We start from the raw sequence: 24,570 nt of genomic DNA on the forward strand, positions 1-24,570 counted from the left end.
CAGGTAGGGGGGCAGACTCGCAGCTTTTGCCCACCAATGGATGGAAGCAACAAAAAACAAATTCATCATACGCACCATAACAGATGGCTACGCAATAGAATTTTCCACCCGCCCCCCCAACCAAGTACCTAGGAACCATGCTACCATAGGATGAAGATCTTTGCAAAGGCCTTTTGCGAGTCCCTGGAGAATCTACTAGATCAGAAAGTGATTCGCCCTGTACCTCAAGAAGAGGAACAGACTGGATTTTATTCCCATATCTTTGCAAAGAAAAAAACGTCAGGCAAGCTAAGGCTCATACGGAACCTCAAGCCACTCCACAGAGGAATAAAATACAAAAGATTCAGAATGGAGTCTATTTACTCGATCAGAAACATCCTGTCACAGGAGACATTTATGGCGACAATAGACCTACAGGATGCCTACCTACATGTCCCCACAAAGGAGGATCATCAAAAATTCCTGAGGTTCGCAATACAAGGGTCAGCAATCACTCTGCACCTGCAATATACAGCTCTCCCTTTCGGCATCTCTTCGGCACCCAGAATCTTCTCAAAGATAATGGCAGAAGTGCTAAAAGGTCTAAGACAGCAAGGCATTGGAGTAATGCCATACCTAGACGATCTACTGTTCTTTGCAGATTCAGCAGAGACCCTAGAGAACAACCTGCGCACAAGTATGTCCTATCTGCAAAACCTGGGGTGGATAGTGAATGCAGAAAAATCAGATGACCCCAAGCCAGAGAGTGGTGTATTTGGGCTATGTACTAGACTCCAGACTAACCAAAACCTTCCCAATAGAAGAAAAGAATGAAAAAATCACACAGGCAGTAACCTCTCTAAGAGGGACCAACGGCATTAGAATCAGACAAGGAATGGCAGTACTAGGGCTGATGACGTCCTCAATCCCAGCCATCACCTGGGCGCAGATTCACATGAGACCTCTACAGAATTACATTCTGTCCCAGTGGGATGGCAGCCACTCATCCCTAGACAAGTCCATTCCTGTCCCGACCACAGTCAAACAAACACTCCAATGGTGGCTCAATCTGCTTCTATACATCGAAGGGCGCAAGTGGGCTCAATCCGACCCAGTCAGGATCACCACCGATGCCAGCGCCCTAGGCTGGGGAGCACACGTGGAGGGCCTCTGCACACAGGGAACATTGAGTTCCAGATGGTCCCAAGCCTCCTCAAATATGAGAGAGCTAAAAGCTGTGGGGAAAGCATTCAAACCAGCAATACAGGGGAGAGACATAAAAGTACAATCGGAGAAGCCACGACAGTGGCATACTTAAACAGGCAAGGAGGGACAAAGTCCCAAAGCTTGATGAGACTGACGGAAACAATCCTGCTATGGGCAGAATCAAACATAAGGTCAATATCGGCATCCACCTGAAAGGAACAGACAAAACACTGGCAGACTTCCTGAGCCGGAAGACCATAAAACAGACGGAGTGGTCACTGAACCACACAACCTTTGCACAAATCACTCAAACGTGGGGGGTACCCGAGGTAGATCTGTTCGCCTCCAACATTCTTCTCACTGGATCCCACAGATGGCAGCAGTGGAGCGGATGCCTTCAGCCAAAGCTGGTGATGGCAACTGTGTTATGCATTCCCTCCAACTGCCATAATACCAAGAGTGAATAAAAAATAAAGACAGAGAGAGCAACGGTGATACTAATAGCACCGCACTGGCCACAAAGGGCATGGTTCAGCCACTTGAAGAACCTCAGCATCCAACCTCAACTGACACTGACGGACTGGCCAGATCTCTTTTTCACAGGGCCCAGTCAACCATCCGAACCACAGAATCCTGAAGCTTTTGGCTTGGTTACTGAAAGGGTAAGACTTCAGAACAAAGGGCTGTCAGACAAGGTGATCAATACCATCCTAGACAGCAAGAAACCCATGAGGGCAATCTACAAGAAAGTGAGGAAAAAGTTTGCCTCCTGGAACAAAAACAAACCAACAGAGGGATAATCCCAACAATTCTGGACTTCCTGCAAGATGGAACAGACAAAAACATCTCCCAAGGCACGCTGAAGGTACAAGTGGCAACACTCTCCTTGTTCATGGACATCAGACTCGCAGAGGATCCGCTGATAAAGCGATTCCTAATGTCACTTAAAAGAGCTAGACCGGCTAAAATGAATAGAACTCCAACTTGGGACATGTCCATGGTGCTTAGAGGGTTTCTCTCTTCCCCTATTCAAGCCAATGGAAGATAGCACAGACAAAAACCTCACACTAAAAACAGCACTTCTTGTGGCCCTAGTATCGGCCAGAAGAGTTAGCGAAATCCAAGCCCTGTATAAGATAGAACCATACTGCCTAAAACATATAGACAAAATAATTCTCTCGCCAGACCCGGCCTTTCTACCCAAGGTCTCTTCAACATTCCATAGAACCCAAAATATCATCATCCCTTCGCTTTCAAAAACTATGGACAGCAAAAAGAGACACAACAAACTAGATGCAAGAAACACACTCATAACATACCGCGAAAGAACGAAGGATTGGCGAAGAACGACCTCTCTTTTTATCCTCTATGCGGGATTTAACAAAGGGAAGCAGGCATCCAAGAATACCATCAGCAGATGGATAAGAATGGCCATACAGACGACCTATGAGGCACAAAACCTCACCCCTCCAGGCAGGATCAGAGCACACACAACCAGAGCCTGGGCAACCTTGGTCGCAGAGAAAGCAGGGGCAATTCTGAAGCAGATCTGCAGGGCAGTGACATGGTCGAGCTTCAGTACCTTCGCAAGGCACTATTGTATAGACCAGCTGTCTGACCAAGAACAGGCATTTGGTCGCAAGGTGCTCCAGTCTCTATCCCCACCCTAGTAAGTATTACTTGATACATCCTCTCGGATGCTGCCGTGGAAGACGATTCGAGAAAATAGAGTTAGGTACCTGGTAACTCTCTTTCTAAGAAGTCTTCCAGGGGAGCACTAATTCCCACCCTTAAAACGCCAAATACCAGGTACAATGGGGGAGCTTTAAGCTTACTGAGATTTCGTTCGGTACTTTAATACAACTGAGGCACGCAGGTAAGACTGAAATTTATAATGATGGACTAATGTGTTTCCTGTTTCAGGGAGGAGGAGCCTATCTCTTGGATGCTGCCCTGGAAGACTTCTTAGAAAAACAGTTACCAGGTACCTAACTCTATTTTTTTTCACAGAAATAGATCTAATATCATTAATATTAATTAATATTAATTAATATCATGTTTCTGTAACACTCAATGATTGCTTGCTTATATACTGTATTTATTTTTTAGGCTATTAAATCCCTTTCTAAAATCAGTCGGAGTACGTCTGGCCTTGATGTGCTCTTTGGAAGCAACTTGTTAGCCAGCCTAAAAGCTGTAATGGCTGTCAGTGATGTGGTGCGATATAGAGTATATGAGGTAAGCGTGGATAGTAAATATATGCATGCTTATGTTTTAGATACACTTGTAGTCAGCCATTAGAAATCGCCTGTGGGTAGCTTTAGCTTTTTCCTTGAGTGCTGTCTTCTAGTCAGCAAATCTTGATTTTGTCTAAGAAGTTGGTTCTTGGCCTTGCCTCTTTGCATACATTCTATTGGCACATTACTGCCTTGGGCTGCCTCACAAAACAGCAGAAATTCACAAGGGGCAAGCACTGGATTCCCATATGCAACTGAGATTTATGTACGTTTCAGGTCTATTTGGGAACAAAGCTGTAGCTACCTTCTGTTTCATGGAAGTGTGTGTCTAAAACGTTTGCAGTGATCTGCCTCTCCCACAGAGACACAGACAAGGGAAGTAGTAGATGTAATGTTCATCATTACAGAGAAGAGTTATTAGAGGGAACGGAGTCCTGTTTGTTCATATACATATTTTCTTGTCTTTGTCAGTTAATAGTGGAGATATCATCTATGTCGGCAGAGTCTCTAAGCTTCTGTGCAAACAGTGGGATCTTATCACAGTTGCTGGATGAGCTTACTGGGCCTGATGTGCTAGTCAGGTAAGAGTTAAAATACCTAAAACAATGTTCTTGCTTTATTCTTTACTGTATCTGCTCAGGATCTCTGTGGTCTGTGCAGTCCTATTTGGATTTACTGACAGATTCAAGGCCTCGAGAAATGCTTATTTCCATTGAATGACAGAGGGTGGCTGTGTTCATAGGTCCCAGCAGTGACTCATTTTAAAGGGTGAAAATGTTTTTTTATTCTCTGCAATAGAAGAAAAGCTAGGAAACTAATTCAGTATCTAAAACGGGGCTTCTGTGTTTGTTTTTAAATAAAACTACAATGGATTTTTGTCACTTTCATAAGATTTTAAACTGAAAGCTTTTTTTTTTACTGTGTATATAAAATATTTTTTATGCAAATAAACATCTAATACAGGGTCCGCATTTGGTCAAAGAAAGCACAACAGACATAGTTTACTTGTCTCTGATGGAAGCTTTGTACAGAAGAGCTATGTAAATAGGACAGTAGGGCAGGGGACGGAGTCACTGTCTGGTGCTAGAGGTACTGAGCTCTCTAAAAAAAAAAAAGAAAAAAGAAAATTGTAATCCCTGACCATAGTGAATAAAGAAAATGTGTACAAAGCCACCATACTTTGCCTTTCTATTGATTCAAATGTGAATGACTGTTATGTGGCTTTTTAAATTGTGCTTAGTGATGTTTTTTTTTAACCACTTCCTGCCTGGCCCATTGTAACAAAATGCCCGTGTTCTCTTACCCCAGGTGGAAGTCATATGATGTCATCCTGTTCACTTGCCTCGCATGTGCCCTTGGGGCGCACAGCAACGTGATCTGCTACTTCTGTGTTTGCCGACACAGTAGAACCGAGCAACTGATACTGGGCCGCTGTGATTGACCCAGGTACCATGTGATCACTCTGATTGGTCACCAGTAAATGTCATGAATGGCTTTGGCTTTCTTTTATGATTCACTTTTTACTATTGTAAAGTGATTTGTCACAGTGATCACACGGTACAGGGTCAATCACAGCAACCCTGTACCATGTGATAGTTGTGGCCAGTCACAGCATCACAATAGTAAACACGAGTCATGTATGAAAGCAATTAATGACAGTTAAAATGATTGCTGTTGCAGTGATCATCACTGTAACAAGCAATCACAGTGAAAAAAAAAACTATCACCTCCCCAGAGTAGTACAAAGTCACTATTGACACATTGACATTTTTTTTTCATACTGTCATCAGTCAGTGTCCCTGATCACCGTCACACCAGTCGCATTGTCCCTGATCACCACCACACCAGTCACCGTGTCCCTGGTCATTGCCACATCAGTCACCGTGTCACCATAAGAACTTGTTCACATGTGCAATACTCTCTGAAGAGCCATCCATTTCTGGATGGCTCTTCAAGCATTTGACAGGCAATGAGGAGACATTGGGGTTAAATTACTAAAACGGGAGAGTGCAAAATCTGGTGCATCCCTGCATAGAGAACAATTGGCTTCCAGTTTTTTTTTTTGTCAAAGCTTAATTGAATAAGCTGAAGTTAAAAGCTGATTGACTACCATGCAGATCTGCACCAGATTTTGCACTCTCCAGTTTTAGTAAATCAACCCCATTGTATTGCCTCTTCACCACCTGCTTTAACCCTTTGGACTTTGTACAAGCAATTCTATTCACTTTCAGGGCCTTCTTTAATATTGATTTGACCCTGGGCAAACATTTTTCTTGCCCCCCCCCCCCCCCCCTCCATGGCAGTTCGTTCTCCACCTGCTCTGAGATGGTCAGAAACCATGAATCAGACTGAGACAGTTAAATCTCACTTGTTTAATAATAATAATAAAGGTAAACAGAGTAAACGTAGTCAAAAATATCACGTGAAACGGATAGTCAGGCAAGCCAAGGAGTCAGAGATGAGCATAGTAGAACAGCAAGCAGGATCTGGAGCCAGAAGGAATATCAGCCAAGCAAGTCTTTAACAGGAACACAGGGGAGTGTCTCTAGAGAAGTGACCAAGGCGAAGGCAGAGATCATCTGGGCTGGATGGCTTAAGTAGGCAGGACTGACGAGCAGGATAACATCAACAGGTGAGTCACTGTGGAGAGATAGGAGCTGGCAATTAGCCGACAGCTGAGCGGCCAGTTCAGAGAAGGAGCCCAGCCCTGACAGTACCCCCTCCTCAATGACCCCTCCCCCTCGGAGGACCACCAGGCTTGAGGGGAAAACATCTATGGAAATCGCGAAGGACATGGACATGTATGTCCAAGGATGAGACCCCAGAGCGTTCCTCTGGACCATACCCTTTCCAATGCACCAGGGACTGTATGCACCAGCAGAACCTACGGGAGTCAACATTGGACTGTACTTTCATACTCCTCATGGTTCTCAACCTGTACAGAGTGAGGACGAGGCACCGAGGTGGTAAAGCGGTTGCAGACAAAAGGTTTTAATAAGGAGACACGAAATGCATTTTGAGAAATGCATATTAGAAGGAAGGTCTAATGCGTAAGCCACTGGGTTAATCCTGCGAAGAATACGGAAAGTCCCAATAAACTGAGGTGCGAACTTCAGTGAGGGAAAACGAAGTCTGAGGTTGTGAGATGACAGCCAGACCCTGTCCCCAACCTGGTAGGAAGGCGCAGGCAGGCGTCTGCAGTCAGCATGGAGTCTGTTCCTATCATTAGCATGTTGCAAAGCCTCCTGGACTTGTGCCCAAGTGGAACGAAGACCACGGAGATGCTCCTCTAACGCAGGAATACTCTGCGGAACAAATGAGTTGGCAACGTGGAAGGTTGGAAACCATAGTTCGCCATAAACGGGGACAATCAGGAAGCGGTATTCAAGGCACTATTATGAGCAAACTCTGCTCACGGTAAGTCCAGGGCCTCTCTCCATTGGGTATGGGTTGTAGGAGGCCCACTGGAAGGTGTCGTGGAGTCTTACTCTGAGCACACACGAAACAGACAGCTACGAAGGCAGTTACGTCAGCACATAGACTAGGCCACCAGAATTGTTGGGAAATGGCCCAAAAGAGTAGATTCTTCCCAGGGTGGCCAGCAGCCTTGGGAGAATGGTAAGTATGGAGCACGGCAGTACGGAGACTCTCTGGGACAAAGCAGCAGTCATAAGGTTTCTCAGGAGGAGCGTGAACCTGAGCAGCAAGAATTTTGTCACCCAAAGGAGAAAAGTGTGAACTGTAGCCAGAATACAGTCAGGAGGAATCACAGGAACCGGAACCGACTCCATCTTGGAAGTGGAGGAAAATTGTTGTGACAAAGCGTCAGCCCTTACATTCTTAGTACCGGATAAGAATGAGACAATGTAATTGAAACTAGACAAGGAAAGAGCCCATTGCGCCCTTCTGGGAGAGAGGCGTTTAGCCTCAGACAAGAATGTGAGATTCTTATGGTCGGTAAGAATGAGAACCGGCACAGTGATACCTCCGCGGAGATGTCTCCAATCTTTCAGGGCTAAAATGATTGCTAACAGCTCTCTGTCACCAATCTCGTAATTGCACTCCGCAGGTTACAATTTCTTGGAAAAGTAGCCACAAGGATGCATAGCGCCCTCAGAGGTAGGACATTGAGACAGAAGGGTGCCAACTCCAGTCTCGGAAGCATCAACCTCAAGGATAAAAGGTAATGTGGGATCAGGATGTGCCAACACAGGAGCAGAAACAAAGGCAGCCTTGAGACTCTCAAAGGCCTTACTGGACTCCGGAGACCAACACTGTGGGTTACTGTCCTTTCTGCTTATATCAGTCAGGGGCTTGACCAGAGACTAGAAGTTACGAATAAACTTCTGATAATAGTTGGCAAAGCCAAGAAAACGCTGCAGAGGACATAAACCCACGGGTCGGGCCACTGTAGGACTGCTGAAAGTTTCTCTGGATCCATCGAAAAACCAGCAGTGGAAATGACATAACCCAGGAATTGAACCTGTTCACGATGGAATTCGCACTTCTCCAATTTACAATAGAGATTGTTCTCTTAGTTTCTGAAGCACACGACAGACATCTGTGTGGTGGCTCTCCAGAGACTTGGAAAATATGAGGATATCGTCGAGATAAGCCACCACACAACTGCAACAAATCTCAGGGGACATTGTTAATAAATTCCTGGAAAGCTGCCGGGGCGTTACAAAGGCCAAAAGGCATTACGAGGCTCTTCCTGCCTCTGAAGTTTTGCAAAAAACTTTCGACAAATCTACTTTTTGCCGTGTCTGCATCAAAGGAGTTCCTGGTAGAAGCCAGCTTTCATAGGAGGCTAGGATCACATTGGCTCTGGCAAAAAAATAAATAGAAGCAACCAAGGCTTTTTTGTTGTGAGGGCATTTGGCCCGCAGTTGAACAATTTGGGTAAGTACACTAAATCAGACCTATCCTTTTTAAGCGGGTACCTGGAAGGAATCAGAACCATCTACTAAGTGCCCCAGTATTTGTGATAAGAGCTTATAGACCCAAATACTCTTTACTGGATACAAGCACTCTTCACCAAATGCACTGATATTTGTTTTCATTCAAGTTCAGTTTAACAAAAACCTTTGGCAAGTATGGAAAAACTGCTGCTGTTAAACCAGTCTTTCCCCTTCAGAACGTCCAAGAGCCCTAATGAAGTGGCTATGCAAACAGAAACATTTTGGCTCCATGCACATCGGATATGTTTTATGTCGCTCCTAGGGGCGTCTCCCTTTTTTTTCATTTTTTCTACCTCCCCTCCATGTTAACCTATGTGTCTATGCACACAAAGGCGTTTTAGAGGCAGAAAAAAAAAAAAAAACACCGCCAGCGCGTCTAGGAGCAGCAGAAAAAAAACACTTGGTGCATTAAGGCTTTGGTGTTAATATGTTACACATGAAAAAAGTATCCTGTTCTCCTCTTATTGCTTTATTTGTGTGAAATCCCTGGTGTTCCTGGCAGTCCCTGTGCTTTCCTATTGAAAACTGACGACACTAGGAATGATAGTACAGCATAGTAAGTTTTCTGGCCCTGCTGGGAACTAAGCCTGCTCTCCTCCATTGATTAAACTTGTGCTGACACTTTGGGTCTTTGTATAGTGATAAGCGTGCTTCTGCTTTGCTGAGGTCACTCAGGTGCTGGGCACTGCATTGTGGAAAGTGGTCTTTTCCATTGGGACAAAGAAGAGAGACTTCAAGGCAGCTCTTGGCACCACTGAAGGCAATAGACTCGTAGAAAGGCGTGTGCTAACAGCTTATGCTTTTAGCGGTTTCCTCCTTGACAAGGATTTCTTTAAGAAACTATTGTCTACAATTTACTGCTACTGGATATTGTCTACCAGCGTTCAGTATCTCCCTCCTCGGTCTTCCTCCCATTCTACGACTCAAATCATTTTGACAGTTCCAGCAATGCTTGCTAAGGATCATGACAGTTCATGCTTTAGCTCACCACAACTTGTCCTTGGCTCTTGGACAACTCTTCTAATAATTCTTTTAACTCCTCTGTCAGAAATCTTGCGAGGAGCACCTGGCGGTGGCTGGTTTATGGTGAAATGATGTTCTTTCCACTTCTGGATTATGGCCACGACAGTTCTCACTGGAACATTCAGAAGTTTAGAAATCCCTCTGAAACCGATGCCATCAGTATTTTTTGCAACAATAAGGTTGCGAAGGTCTTGAGAGAGCTCTTTGCTTTTACCCATCATGAGATGTTTCTTGTGTGACACCTTTTTATAGGCCATCAGTTGAGACTGAACCAGCTGATATTATTATGCACTGACAAGGGGCAGGATTGATTCCTAATTACTGATAGATTTCAGCTGGTGTCTTGGCTTTCAATGCCTTCTTGCACCTCCCTTTCTTCATATGTTCAATACTTTTTCCCTGTTTCGTTCCATTTATTACACTTAACTTTAATTTCTGAACTTTGGTTTCTTTGTATGTATGGATTGCATGGGTTGTTACCGACATGTGGTGAAAAATTCATGTCAATTGCGCCTTTTAAAAATATAATTACCTAGACAAATGGTGACATGTTCAATACTTATTTTACCCACTGTTTTATCAGTCCAAACTTTGAAAGTCCCACACATATGGTATCGCCATATTCAGGAGTAGCAGAATGTGTTTTTAGGTGTAATTCTAAGTATGTCCATGCTGAGTGTGAGAAATATCTTGTATAACTGACAATTTGTGCAAAAAAATCATTTTCTTTCTGTATTTTCCAAAAACTTGAGGCAAAAAAATTTAAGAAATATCTTGGGCTGTTTTTTCTTTCCAAAATGGGTGATTTTATGGGTCTTTCCACTGTCCTGGTACTCCAGTGCATAATTTATGCACCTAGAATTTGCAGGATTTTTTTTTTGTTTATATAACAAAAAATAAAAAACCCAATGGTGATTAAATACCACCAAACAAAAGCTCTGTCTGTCTAAAATAAATTATAACAATTTATTTGGGGTACAGTGTTGCATGACTGAGTAATTGTCATTCAAAGTGTGACAGTGCTAAAAATGTAAAAATGGCCTGGGCATGATGAGGGGGAATGTGTCCGGTATTGAGGTGGTTAAATTATACCTGCAGTTTGATGTCCAAATAGATAATTCTGGGCAACCTTTTAAAGTGCAGCAAAATTCCAATTTAACGTGTTTTATCTGTTTCAAGCTTTCTAGAATCTGCTACTTCAGTTGTTTGGTATCCTTTGGGCTATGCAGTGCAAATGTCCATTGGAAATTTTAACAAGTTGGTTAAAAGGAGTAGCTTATACCAATCATGCTCAATTCCAGAGAATGTAGATGGTATCGAGACAGCACATCACCAAATGACATCATTCCCACAAAACTCCTGAAAGAATGTTCCGACATCTTGGCCCCTACTATAACACACCTCATAAATCAGTCGTTCAAAGAGGGGATTGTTCCAACCACCCTCAAGCAAGGCATCGTCAAACCCCTGCTAAAGAAACCCAATCTTGACCCCTAAGGACCCTAACTACCGCAGACCGATAACAAGCCTCAACACCATCTCCAAGATTATGGAGAAAGCAGTAGTACCACAGCTACAACGCCACCTGGACACACACCAACTCCTGAACCCTCTGCAATCAGGCTTCCGCCCAGGCTATGGCACAGAAACAGCACTTCTCAAAATATGGGATGATGCCCTTGAAGCAGCAGATGATGGAGAATCATGTCTCCTGGTACTGTTGGACCTCAGTGCAGCATTTGATACAGTGGACCACAATACTCTACTTGTCTGCCTCACAGAAGTAACAGGAGCCACGGATTCTGGTCTACAGTGGTTTGCATCCTTCTTAGAGAATCGCTCTCAGACAGTGAAACTAGGAGCATTCACCTCTGAAACCCGCGCAATCTCCTGTGGCATCCCTCAGGGTTCACCCTTGTCACCAGTGCTATTCAACATCTACATCCGCCTACTCCTCAAAATCATCAGAAAATTGGACCTCTGCTTCCACTCATACGCTGATGACACCCAACTCTACTTTCGCATCACCGGACAAAAAGACCATCATCAGCAATTAGAGAAATGCCTCTCTTTAATAGATGACTGGATGACCATTAGCTCCCTCAAACTCAACGGTTCAAAAACAGAACTTCTCCTACACACTAACCAAAATTCCAAAACCAAGACTCCGTGGACACCTCCCACCATCTTTGGACAGACTGTCTCTCCAAGCACCAAAGCCAAGAGTCTCGGAGTCATCTTTGACTCAGAAATGATAATGGATGCACAAATAGGATCAGTAGTTAACGGATCTCACCATCTCCTCCGCCTGTTACTTAGACTCATCCCCTTCATCCCAGAACAGGACAAAACAACAGTAGTTGGAACAATCATCAATTCCCGACTCGATTACGCAAACTCGCTCTACATAGGATTACTCCAATATCAGCTTGTGCACTTACAACTCATCCAAAACACGGCGGCAAGAATGCTAACAGGAAAAAAACCCTGGGAGTCCATTTCCTCATCCCTGAGGAGCCTACATTGGCTAACCGTAAAAAATCAGATCACATTCTAGACCAGGGTTCTCAAACTGGTGGCCCTCCAGCTGTTGCGAAACTACAAGTTCCATGAGGCATTGCAAGGCTGACAGTTACAAGCATGACTCCCACAGGCAGAGGCATGATGGGACTTGTAGTTTTGCAACAGCTGGAGGGCCGCCAGTTTGAGACCCCTGTTCTAGACCCTCTGCCTCACCCACAAATGCATACAAGGAAACGCTCCTCAATACCTTCGAGAGAAAATAAAACACTACACACCCAATCACAGTCTTCGATCATCTAACCAAAACCTCCTCTTCATTCCCAAATACCGCTACAAAGCAAAGGGAGAACGAAGATTCGCAATCCAAGGACCTCGGCTATGGAACGCTCTTCCGACTTACATCCGCATGGAAGAAAACCATCAGGCCTTCAGGAAAAAACTCAAGACCTACCTCTTCTAAGAAGCTAACAACACAGAACGCATCTAGCGCCTTGAGGCGATTCAGTTCGCATTTGCAGCGCTTTACAAATCATTCATTCATCTCTATTTTACCGATAAGAGGAAGAAAAGCTGTGGTTGAGCCACACTGTAGGCTTAAACTTTCAAGCACGTGCTTTACCCATTACTCTACACCCTTAGAAGCTCATCCCTGACAAATCCAGGAACAGATCTCAGAACCCTCCCCACAAAGGTAACATACAGTGAGAGGAAAAAAGTATTTGATCTCCTGCTGATTTTGTACGTTTGCCCACTAGCAAAGAAATGATCAGTCTATAATTTTAATGGTAGGTTTATTTTAACAGTGAGAGACAGAATAACAAAAAAAAAATCAGTTATCCAGTTATTAAATGATTTGCATTTTAATGAGCGAAATAAGTATTTGACCCCTTCGCAAAACAGTACTTGGTGGCAAAGCCCTTGTTGGCAATCAGAGGTCAGACGTTTCTTGTAGTTGGTCACCAGGTTTGCACGATTCTCGGGAGGGATTTTGTCCCTCTCCTCTTTGTAGATCCTCTCCAAGTCATTAAGGTTTCGAGCTTGCTGTTTGGTAACTCGAACCATCAGCTCCCTCTACATATTTTCTATGGGATTAAGGTCTGGAGACTGGCTAGGCCACTCCAGGACCCTAATGTGCTTCTTCTTGAGCCACTCCTTTGCTGCCTTAGCTGTGTGTTTTGGGTCATTGTCATGCTGGAATATCCATCCATGACCCATTTTCATGCCATGGCTGAGGGAAGGAGGTTCTCACCCAAGTTTTGACGGTACATGGCCCTGTCCATCGTCCCTTTGATGCGGTGAAGTTGTCCTGTCCCCTTAGCAGAAAAACTCCCCCAAAGCATAATGTTTCCATCTCCATGTGTGACGGTGGGGGATGATGTTCTTGGGGTCATGGGCAGCATTCCTCCTCCAAACACAGCGAGTTGAGTTGATGCCAGAGAGCTCGAGTTTGGTCTCATCTGTCCACAACATTTTCACCCAGTTCTCCTCTGAATCATTCAGATGTTCATTAGCAAACTTCAGGTGGGCCTGTACAGGTGCTTTCTTGAGCAGGGGGACCTTGTGAACGCTGCAGGATTTCAGTCCTTCATAGCGTAGTGTGTTACCAATTGTTTTCTTGATGACTATGGTCCCAGCTGCCTTGAGATCATTGACAAGATTTTCCCGTGTATTTCTGGGCTGATTCCTGACCATTCTCAAGATCATTGAAACTCCACAAGGTGAGATATTGCATGGAGCCCCAGACCGAGGGAGATTGACAGTTATTTTGTGTTTCTTCCATTTGCGAACAATCGCACCAACTATTATCACCCTCTCACCAAACTGCTTGGCGATGGTCTTGTAACCCTTTCAAGCCTTGTGTAGGTCTACAATCTTGTCCCTGACATCCTTGGACAGCTTTTTGGTCTTGGCCATGGTGGAGAGATTGGAACCTGATTGCTTCTGTGGACAGGTGTCTTTTATGCAGTTAACAGGCTAGGAAACCATGTTAAACGGGCTGTAGTGCAAATCTGCAAAAAGCACTAAAAATGCATAGGTGTGAATCCAGCCTTAGATGGCTCCTAATCTCAACTCATTACCTCTATAGAAGACACCTGAGGGAGCCAGAAATCTTACTGATTGATAGGGGATCAAATACTTATTTCACTCATTAAAATGCAAATAAATTTTATAATTTTTTTTAAATGTGTTTTACTGGATATTTTTGTTCTGCAAAAAAATCAGCAGGGAGTCAATTACTTTTTTCCTACACTGTATCTGTAACACTTTGTTTCACTTTAAAAGCTGGGCAGATTTAACTAGTTTACTGTTCTGATCAGTATAAAGCTTTTCCACAAGAATGTAATGGCACTTCAACGGTCACTCTGTTCTACATCCAGCGGTATACACATAATATTCAAAGCGATGCTGCCCTCTTCAAGCTGTGAAACTCCAGAAACAACTGTGAAAAGCACAGGATGGCATGCTACTGAAGGGGAGGTTCTTTGAAATATGTGAACATATAAATTGTGAATTGTTTCTGGTTGGGTTAGCTCTGAGGAAGGGGCATGTCTCTCGAAATGTGTCAGTCCTCCAACCGCAGCTATTATGGCATCATCCTAAACTAGAGTTGTTTTGATACTCTTGTACCTTATCGTGTTTTTGGCTTTTATTTTTTATTAAATTTGGTGACGGTAATGCATGAAGTATACTGGTTATCAGTATCAGGTTGACAGTATAGAATTTTTTTTTTTTTCCTGGACATTCTGCAGAGTGACTTGCACAGAGATGATCACAACTCTGGCTTCAACACATCATGGACGTCAGTACTTGGCACAGCAAGGAATCATCGACAGAATATCCAACATGATCCTGGGGGCCGATTCTGACCCATTTTCTGGGTTTTATTTGCCAGGTAAACAGCTGTTTTTAACGGTTACCGTGATACTAAAGTCTGTTTTATTTATTATTATACTTACCTGGTCTGTGTAGTTTTGCACAAAGCAGCCTGGATCATCCTCCTTTACGGGTCCCTCACTGGCACTCCTGGCCCCTCCCTCCTGTCGACTGCCCCCACAGTAAGTAGCTTGCGATATGGGCATCTGAGCCGCTGCTCTGTGTGTCCATTCAGACACTTAGCCATGGTCCGGCCCGCCCCATCTCTCACCTCATTGATTTTGATTGAGAGCAGCAGGAGCCAATGGCGCCCCTGCTGTGTCTCAGCCAGTCAGGACAGAGTGCCGGACGGCTGAGGCACTCGTGAACATTGCTAGATGGATAGATCTAGATGGACCTCAGGTAGGTATTAGAGGGGGCTGCTGCACACAGAAGGTTTTTTTTATCTTAATGCATAGATTGCATTAAGATAAAAAACCTTCTGCCTTTACAACAACTTTAAGGTACATCTATAGCCGTAACTAAGGAGTCACCTATTCTGGTGACTAAGGATGAGCTCCGGCGTGTTCGCAAGCTGCACGTGCCGAGCCCGCCTGGAAGTCAGAAATGCGCTGTGCTAATCACAGGCAGTGAGACATTTCCCGATCTCTGCAGCCGCACACAATCTAAGGTCTCTAACCCCATACACCTGCTATTAGAAATGTATATTTTCGATATAGAGTGCTGCTACTTACCACTAATTCTGCATTATTTTCTCCAGGCCTGGTGAAATTCTTTGGGAATTTGGCTGTTATGGACAGTCCACAGCAGATCTGTGAGCATTACCCTGCATTCCTGCAGAAAGTCTTTGACATGGCAGAAGGTCATGAGACCACCATGATCGGAGTGGCTGTGGACACACTAGGAATTATGGGTTCCACCGTGGAAGGGAAACAAGTTCTACAGAAGACTGGTGTGTTGGCTAATCTGTCACTAAATAAATTGAAGACCTGACTATCAGGCTGTGTTCTGTTGATTTAAAGGGAAATATTGCTTAATTTCAAGAATTACAGATCATTTATGTGTCTCTGTTCTGTGGGTATTAGGTTCGAGCATCTTTTTGCACTTCATAGTTTCATAGTTAACCAGGTTGAAAAAAGACACAAGTCCATCCAGTTCAACCATAAAAATAAATAAGAAATATCATACAATCCCATATACACAATACTATACCCACAGTTGATCCAGAGGAAGGCGAAAAACCCCAGCAAAGCATGATCCAATTTGCTACAGTGGGAGGAAAAAATTCCTTCCTGATCCCAGAGAGGCAATTGGATTTTCCCTGGATCAACTTTACCTATAAATGTTAGTAACCAGTTATATTCTAGGAAAGAATCCAGGCCTTTTTTAAAGCAATCTACTGAGCTGGCCAGAACCAGCTCTGGAGGGAGCCTATTCCACTATTTCACAGCTCTTATGCCCCGTACACACGGTCGGATTTTGCGATGGAAAATGTCCGATCGGAGCGTGTTGTCGGAAATTCCGACCGTGTGTGGGCTCCATTGGACATTTTCCATCGGATTTTCCGACACACAAAGTTGGAGAGCAGGAGATAAAATTATCCGACAACAAAATCCGTTGTCGGAAGTTCCGATCGTGTGTACACAAATCCGACGGACAAAGTGCCATGCATGCTCAGAATAAATAAAGAGATGAAAGCTATTGGCCACTGCCCCGTTTATAGTCCCGACGTACGTGTTTTACGTCACCGCGTTTAGAACGATCGGATTTTCCGACAACTTTGTGTGACCGTGTGTATGCAAGACAAGTTTGAGCCAACATCCGTCGGAAAAAATCCTAGGATTTTGTTGTCGGAATGTCCGAACAAAGTCCGACCGTGTGTACGGGGCATTACTTTGAAGAAACCTTTCCGTATTTGGAGATGAAATCTCTTTTCTTCTAGGCATAAAGAGTGCCCCCTTGTCCCCTGTGTTGACTGTAAAGTGAATAACTCAACACCAAGTTCACTATATGGACCCCTTATATATTTGTACATGTTGATCATATACCCCCTTCACTTTGGTTGCCCTTCTCTGCACTTTCTCCAGTTCCCCAATATCCTTTTTGAGAACTGGTGCCCAAAACTGAACTGCATATTCCAGATAAGTTCTTACTAATGATTTGTACAGGGGCAAAATGATATCTGTACTTTTCAGTCAACAGCGCGCTATGAAGGTATATGCAATAGTGTTTGAATGAGTGGTGTTACTGCAAGAGTGCATAAAAGTTTTTTGTATTTCTTTTAACAAGAAAAGGGTTGGTACTTTTTTTGTATTCTCTTTACCTTTGTAAACTTGCAAAACTCCGTAAAGCTGTATCTGATTAAAAAAAAAAAAAACGAACATAATAGAAGGGAATATTTTTATTCCAGGCAAATATTACCTCAAGCCCTGTACATACTTTAGGGAGAGGCGTTTAACCAGTTAAATAAGAGATGATGAGCATTCTGGGATATCCTGGCTACAGATTATTATGAAAGGCAAATTTTTATCTGATCAAAGCTGACTGAAGAAGTGGAAATAAATATTTATTATTTAATGCACAAGTAATTTGATATGCGCATTACGCTGTTTTTATAAAACTGCATTATTTTCCTTCATTTCCTAATTTATCCATTTAAATGATTCAAGTTTCTTGACTGTATGCTGGCTTGTATTGTCTGTGTTACACACCGAATATAATAAATTGTTCCTGCACTTTAAAAAAAATAGAACATTGGCTTAGGCAGTTGTATCATAGGAGAGGATTATAACATTTTCTGAAATATAAGCATACTGTAAACCTAGTCTGCTGGCTCTGAAATGTATTGTCACGGTTCATTTTTCAAATCTTTTGGTAGATAAAGCCGTATTTAAATGTTTCAGCTGTGTATTTACTTGTTCAGCTACATTTGCCTTCTGTTTACCTTGTAAAAGGGGTGCACTAAGCAATCGGATTCTAGTTTTCATTTTCAAAGCTTAAATTGAAGATAGAAGATGATTGGTTATTATGCATAGCATCTCCAGATTCTATGTGCTCCCGTTTTAGCAATTTCCCCATTGTTTGGTGTGGAGGTGCTCAAGTGGCTTGAACAGAGCCCTGACCTCAGCCCTACTGATCACTTTTGTGATAAGATTAAACACAGATTTCAAGCCAGGTCTTCTTGTCCTGTATTATGTGTCTAACCTCACAATTGCTCTTTCAGATGAATGGACATAGATTCCCAAACACATTGCAATAACTTTTAGAAAGCCTTCCCAAAAGAGTGCATATAGTCACAAGGTGAAGGTGGGGTTGGGGGGGGGGGGGGTGCAGCTCCAAACCTCTTTTGTTTTTTTGAATGGGATGCCTAATAAGATCATATAGTTGTTCACAAATTTATAGTGTAGATCTGCACATACACAACACAGACAATTTCAGAACCTATGATAATGGATCCTTTCCATTTCCCCGCCTCATTTCCCATCTGTAAGTTTACCTTTTTAATGTCCGTCTTTCCAGTGAATAACCTTTTCTCATTTCTTTCTTTCCTCCAGGACCCAGGTTTAACAATGTTTTTAAGCGAATTGGACACCATGCAAAAAATGCCCCTACAGAGCTGAGAGTGCGATGTTTGGACTCCATCGCATCCCTTCTGTCCCTGCCAGTGAGTGCTGCTATTACATGGCTTGTTCTGTAAAACCAAAAAAAAGAAATTAGCTGCAGTCACTGGGTCTGTAATGGCCTATACAGACTCATAACTACACGCCCTCTCTTTGATGACATCACTGAGATAGAAAGGCCCCTTTTCATTAAATGTGGAAGCCTAAACTAGCCAACATAATTGCTTTGTTTCAGTTAACTGGTAATATAAGTGTATAGTTCTGTTACAGTTGTCAGGCTGACAGCTGCTGGTAATAGAATTCTGTCATGTGTGGAGATAGAGCTTGGTGTTGGAGAGCAGACTGAAATCGTGTATACATCTCAAGTTTATAAAGACTGCTGAGTTTACTGAACAATTTGCAATGGAAAAACGTCTGCTTTGGTACCACTTTTTGTAATAGATGGTGGTAAAATCTTTTCAACACAACTGTAATTTTAGCAGATTTTGATTATACGCCTGATAAATGCAACAGTTAAAGCTCCAGCTGCAGGGAAAAATGAAATTTGAATGGTGCATTGTGCATTAGTTATCTTACTACTTGATTCCAAATATGTCTTCCTAAGCCACCCTGCAGTGCAATGAATCAAGTGTCTGTTTCCTCTAAGCCAGCGGTTCTCAACCTGGGGGTCTCGATTGCCAATTCGCCAGGGGGTCTCAAATGCTGGTCGAGACGGACCCGAAGTTACTGCCGGAGTCTGTCCGTCTCGGCCAGCGAGATGTCACTTCCTGAAGAGGAGAGACCGCACGGAAGTGACGTTCCGTCGCCGCCATCTTGGTACTCTCGTCCGCAGTAAGGCTACACTTAGAAGTCGGCAAGCGGACATCTTTTTACACCCACCGAAGTCCGCTTGCTGCGGACGAGTGCACCAAGAGGGCGGCGACGAAACGTCACTTGCAGAAGCTGAAGAACACCTGTGATTTTTGGTAAGTCAGACACAGCAATTATAAAAGCATTTTGCACTGTGTGTCACCAGGGCAATCAAGACATAGATTTTTTAAAAGTAAATGCTGACATGACAATTTTTTTTTTATTATGGAACAATACATATCATTACTATATAAACATCCCACTTGGTTCCTCAAAAGTGGTTATTCCGTGCCAGTGCTAGATACATGTTTGGGTATTATACATTTTATATCTAGCACTGGCACGGAATAACTACTTTTGAGGAACCAACCGGGATGTTTATATATAAATCAGTGGTGGGGGCGCAAACAAACTGAAAAATATCTGAAAAAAAAAACTCCATTAAAACGCCGCCACTGTGCCATCAAATGCAGCCACTGTGCCATCAAATGCAGCCACTGTGCCATCAAATGCAGCCACTGTGCCATCAAATGCACCCACTGTGCCCATCAAATGCAGCCACTGTGCCCATCAAATGCAGCCACTGTGCCCATCAAATGCAGCCACTGTGCCCATCAAATGCAGCCACTGTGCCAGCAACGCCGCCACTGTGCCCATCAATTGTCACCACTGTGCCAGCAAACGCAGCCACTGTGCCCTTTAATTGTTGCCACTGTGCCAAATGCAGCCACTGTGCCCATTAATTGTCGTCACTGTGCCAGCAAACGTCACCACTGTGCCCATCCGTTGTCACCACTGTGCCAGCAAACGTCGCCACTGTGCCCATCAGTTGTCACCACTGTGCCCATCAATTTTCACCACTGTGCCAGCAAACGCGACCAACAAAAATAATTTTACTGTTAGGGGTCCCCACAACTTGGGAAATTTTATCAAGGGGTCACAGCACTAGAAAGGTTGAGAACCACTGCTCTAAGCCAAGCATTTTTCCCTGCTTGTTATCTACTTGGGCACTGATCCCCTTAAGACCCCCATGAGTTATTTTCTCTCTGGAGCCAATGATAGAGAACCTGGCCGCTACAGGTGTCGCTTCCACCAATAAGGGTCAGATCGTACAGGAATGCGCACGTTACAATTTTGACAGCCCTACTGCACTACTGTTTCAGATTGCACTGCACCAAACCACATGGTACTGCGGTACAATAGGGTGCCATTAACAATTAATTGACACCCACGTACATCTTGCGAGGGCAGCTTGTTCACGTGCAGTGTGAAAAACATGCACGGGAATGTGCCTCTCCTGTTCCGGTGTAAACTGGTCCTAAGAGATATCCACATCGTGCATCATGTGGCTTTGGCTTCAGGTAAATAAAATAGGCATTTAGAGTGTTAAGTACTCTTTTTAGTGGACTAGATGCTGTTTTAAGTTTCTGTTACTGTAGATATTAATCATCTAAAGAGAAATTGTGCTTGCCACCCAGTGCACATATACACATCCGTTTCCCGATCTCTGTGATGAATGAAGCGGGAAGGAACAAGGACTTTATCCCTTCCAGTTTCAAAGCCATTACAGCTGCCTTGGAGGGCAGGGGAGGCATCAGGGGTCTAATGAGACCCCTGTTGTCTCAATAAAGAGTACCTGTCACTGCCCAAAGTTATCACAAGGGGTCTTGCTCTTTTGATCCTACTTTTCCTGTAGGTCACTGGAGTGCACTTCGTTCAGCACTCCTGTGAACCATTTTCAGCTCATAGAGGGCTAAAGTCCACTGTCGGCTAATGTCACTCAGTCGGTCCAATCTCTGGACAGTTCTCGACTTTAACGTGGGGATCTACCCAGATGTTTGGACTAGCAGCTGTCTCAGCGAGCCGCTGGGAGACTAAGCCAACCGCTTCCGACCCTCCACAGCCCTGGGCTCCAGTAGGCACTGGAGACGCAGAGCAGAGAGCTGGTGACTGACAGTGACCGGCTCACTGAAGACCAAAAACTGAGTGACCAGCAGTTTTTGATTGCTCAGTCTTAGAGGCTGTGGAGGACAGATACAGCATTGGGCCAATGCTGCATCCACTTAGGTGAGTAACATTTTTTTTTCATTCCTGAACTTCTCTTTTAACTCTAAACTGATAACCTGTAAAGGACTTAAAAGCATTTCTTACAATTTTAGGTACCGTAGTTTGCTGCCATTTCACAGGTGTGCGCAATTTTAAATCTTCGCATGTTTGCTATCTGTTGGGTTTGTGTGCATTAAAGTTCATCGAGGTGTATTTTTTTCTGAAAAATTGCATTTGATTAACACCTGGGCAAAGATAATGTAACACAAAAAATTGCAACAGCCACCATTTTATTCTCCAGGGCCTTTTGCTTTTAGAAAATATATAACGTTTGCGAGGTGTAAGTAATTTTCTAGCAAAAAAATCCTGACTTTAAAATGTATGTGAAAATGTTCAAAATTCCCTCAGTAGGCTAGTGGCTACAAAGCATTTTACCAGCCAGATTAGGTAACCTGTCAGAGTCTAAATTTTATACCATTTACCAAATTGTACTCTATGACTGTGTTTAGAGCAGTTCAGAAGAGGACAGCAGCAACTGCATGGTTGTAGGACAGACAGATGCTGGAGGGGAAATACAGCTGCTTACTGGCAAAACTTGTTTTGATGCTATACTGGGGAATGAATAGAGACACACTACAGACATTAAATTCTTCCAGACGATGAAATGTTTGCTTTGCTTGCATGGGGTCATCAGCCAAGCTGTATGCAGGGAAGTTGATGTAACAGCAGCCAGTTATAGCAGTATGCACTTTTTCTCTTGCAGGAGGATCACCACACCGAAGATCTTCTGGCCATGTCAGAAAATTGGTTTACTTGCTTGTCCAACCAGCCAATGGATTTATTCCGCAGCATCGCCACCCAGCCCTTCCCTGAACTGCACTGTGCTGCACTGAAGGTTTTCACTGTGAGTCCATATAATGTTTTTCATAGACTGAACTTTGCCTGAAAATCCTAGAGGTTTGACAGGAAATAGTAATAACCCTGAGGTATTTCTGAACTGTGAGTGCCCCTTCATATTTAAAGCCGAAAGCCCAAACTGTATCATTAGTTTTGGATATAGTGTGGAAGGGTTTAGACCTTTTTTCAGGTTTATAACACTATCCATGTGTTTTCTAGGGAAACTCTCTCTATTTGATCCAATGGCCCTTATCACTGAGGCTAAAAGTGGCGGAAAATAAGGTATATTGAGTTGTGAATGTGTACGTAATGGCGTTGCGCTGTGTGTGATATACAAATATGTCCCAAAAAAAAAGCTGAGGTGTATATAAAAGGATTAACATGTGATAAGTGACCAATTGAGATCTAAGTAAGAAAATGTGACATAAAACAAACACATAAATAAACGGTCTGATAAAGTTCAAAGTGTACATCTGAGTGTGCAGTGAAAGAGAACCCAAATTAAAAAAACCAATGATGATCCAGTAAAGGAAACTATTAAATTCCACTGTAATAGGGCGTACACACGGTCGGACTTTGGACATTCCGACAACAAAATCCTAGGATTTTTTCAGACGGATGTTGGCTTAAACTTGTCTTGCATACACACGGTCACACAAAGTTGTCGGAAAATCCGATCGTTCTGAACGCGGTGACGTAAAACACGTACGTCGGGACTATAAATGGGGCAGTGGCCAATAGCTTTCATCTCTTTATTTATTCTGAGCATGCGTGGCACTTTGTCCATCGGATTTGTGTACACACGATCGGAATTTCCGACAACGGATTTTGTTGTCGGAAAGTTTTATCCCCTGCTCTCCAACTTTGTGTGTCGGAAAATCCGATGGAAAATGTCCGATGGAGCCCACACACGGTCGGAATTTCCGACAACACGCTCCGATCGGACATTTTCCATCGGAAAATCCGACCGTGTGTACGGGGCATAACATCTAAACGATATTCCACACAGATAATGAATCCCTCCACTGTGAACAGCAAATCAACCGGTGCCTAGCCAATCTTCTATAAGTGGCACCTCTGTGTGCACAAGCCTCTCACCTTACTTGTAAGGTATACAGCATAGAAGGAATTATAGATGATAATCTTTAAACGTCCTTTTGGTCAGAGTGAAATTAACTTTACAATCGTAGTCTGTGTGTAGGATTTAGATCTAAAAGAGAAAACAGCCCATAGCGTGATCCCATATAGGAGGGTTGGTTGTAACTCACATAATCAATGATCTCACTTTTATATATAATAACTGGCATCAATCCACGAGCAATGAGCTTGTATCCCAGACTTAGGTGATGCCGTTTGATATTCAAATCCCTCCGCTAGTATCCTCGATGTAAAAGGGGGGGAGGGGTGGGTATTTAGGCACAAAAGAGAAAGATGCCCATAGTCTAATCCCGTTGGGAATAATTTAATAACACAAGCAAAGTAAAAAATAAACATTCACGTTTTTAAAAATAGCAAACAGCGGTAATCCACGAGCGCCGAGCTCGTATGTAGTCAGTTCCTGGTAAACCTATTGCTCCAATCCCCACGCGTATCGTCACATCACGTAACTTCATCAGGGGTTAACAATAGGTACTAGTTCCTCTCTTTAAATAGTGTGTCTACTTGAATGGCCGGTGGCCATTTTTGCGAAGACCGCTATTAGACTAAATAGCGTCGGCCATTTTGCCTTGGTCTCCCACAAGAAAGCCTAGGGCGGCCATTTTTCGTTGGTTCTGGGCTCTAATAGCATGGTGAACATGGAGACGCAATCAGCAGACCTGCAAGTACACACCACACGGGAATAGTGATTGACACAAAGTCCACAGTGGTACGAACGAATGAATTGACAGACCAAATATTTAAAAAAGAAAAAGAAGTAAATGCTGCGAACTCATGAAAATGGTAATTACCATAAGGTCCACTGTCAACCGGGACACATAAATAAAAAAAAAAAAAAAACAGATGATAAAAAAAAGATCATTGAAAAAACCTAAATAAAATTAAAATTAGAAAACAATGTTTCATTAATCATGAACATAGAAATCAATTAAAATATCCTAAAAAGGAAGATATGGGACAAGATAGTCCAATCCATTAAAAAAGATGTGGATGGAACGCTAGATGGAACCCATAAAAGATTTTTAATTTTATATTTTTAAAAAACTGAAAAAAGGGGGAATAGGAATAATAATAATTACAGGAGCCTCAGATACCAGGAGCAACTTCAAAATAAATATAAAATATGAAATAAAATACAAGAGAAACCAGATAATTTGAGCAAGGTGAACCATGCCTATTGCATGTATTGGGGAAATA

The 24,570-nt window shown here is 43.3% G+C and overlaps 1 protein-coding gene across 2 annotated transcripts in view; it reads left to right on the plus strand.

Moving 5' to 3' along the window:
- PSMD5 (proteasome 26S subunit, non-ATPase 5) overlaps nucleotides 1-24,570 on the plus strand; it is a 45,857-nt gene that overhangs the window by 12,492 nt on the left and 8,795 nt on the right. Inside the window, exons 4-10 of one of the 2 annotated variants that reach the window (XM_073599563.1) lie at nucleotides 3,295-3,423; nucleotides 3,894-4,003; nucleotides 14,680-14,822; nucleotides 15,564-15,755; nucleotides 18,358-18,467; nucleotides 22,082-22,222; nucleotides 22,435-22,497. In XM_073599563.1, coding sequence (XP_073455664.1) covers nucleotides 3,295-3,423; nucleotides 3,894-4,003; nucleotides 14,680-14,822; nucleotides 15,564-15,755; nucleotides 18,358-18,467; nucleotides 22,082-22,222; nucleotides 22,435-22,497 — 888 coding nt within the window. The remainder of the gene's footprint in view (nucleotides 1-3,294; nucleotides 3,424-3,893; nucleotides 4,004-14,679; nucleotides 14,823-15,563; nucleotides 15,756-18,357; nucleotides 18,468-22,081; nucleotides 22,223-22,434; nucleotides 22,498-24,570) is intronic. The other variant, XM_073599564.1, reaches the window with a different exon arrangement.

This window comes from Aquarana catesbeiana, linkage group LG09 (genome assembly GCF_042186555.1).
Source record: "Aquarana catesbeiana isolate 2022-GZ linkage group LG09, ASM4218655v1, whole genome shotgun sequence".
NCBI classification, from domain to species: domain Eukaryota; kingdom Metazoa; phylum Chordata; class Amphibia; order Anura; family Ranidae; genus Aquarana; species Aquarana catesbeiana.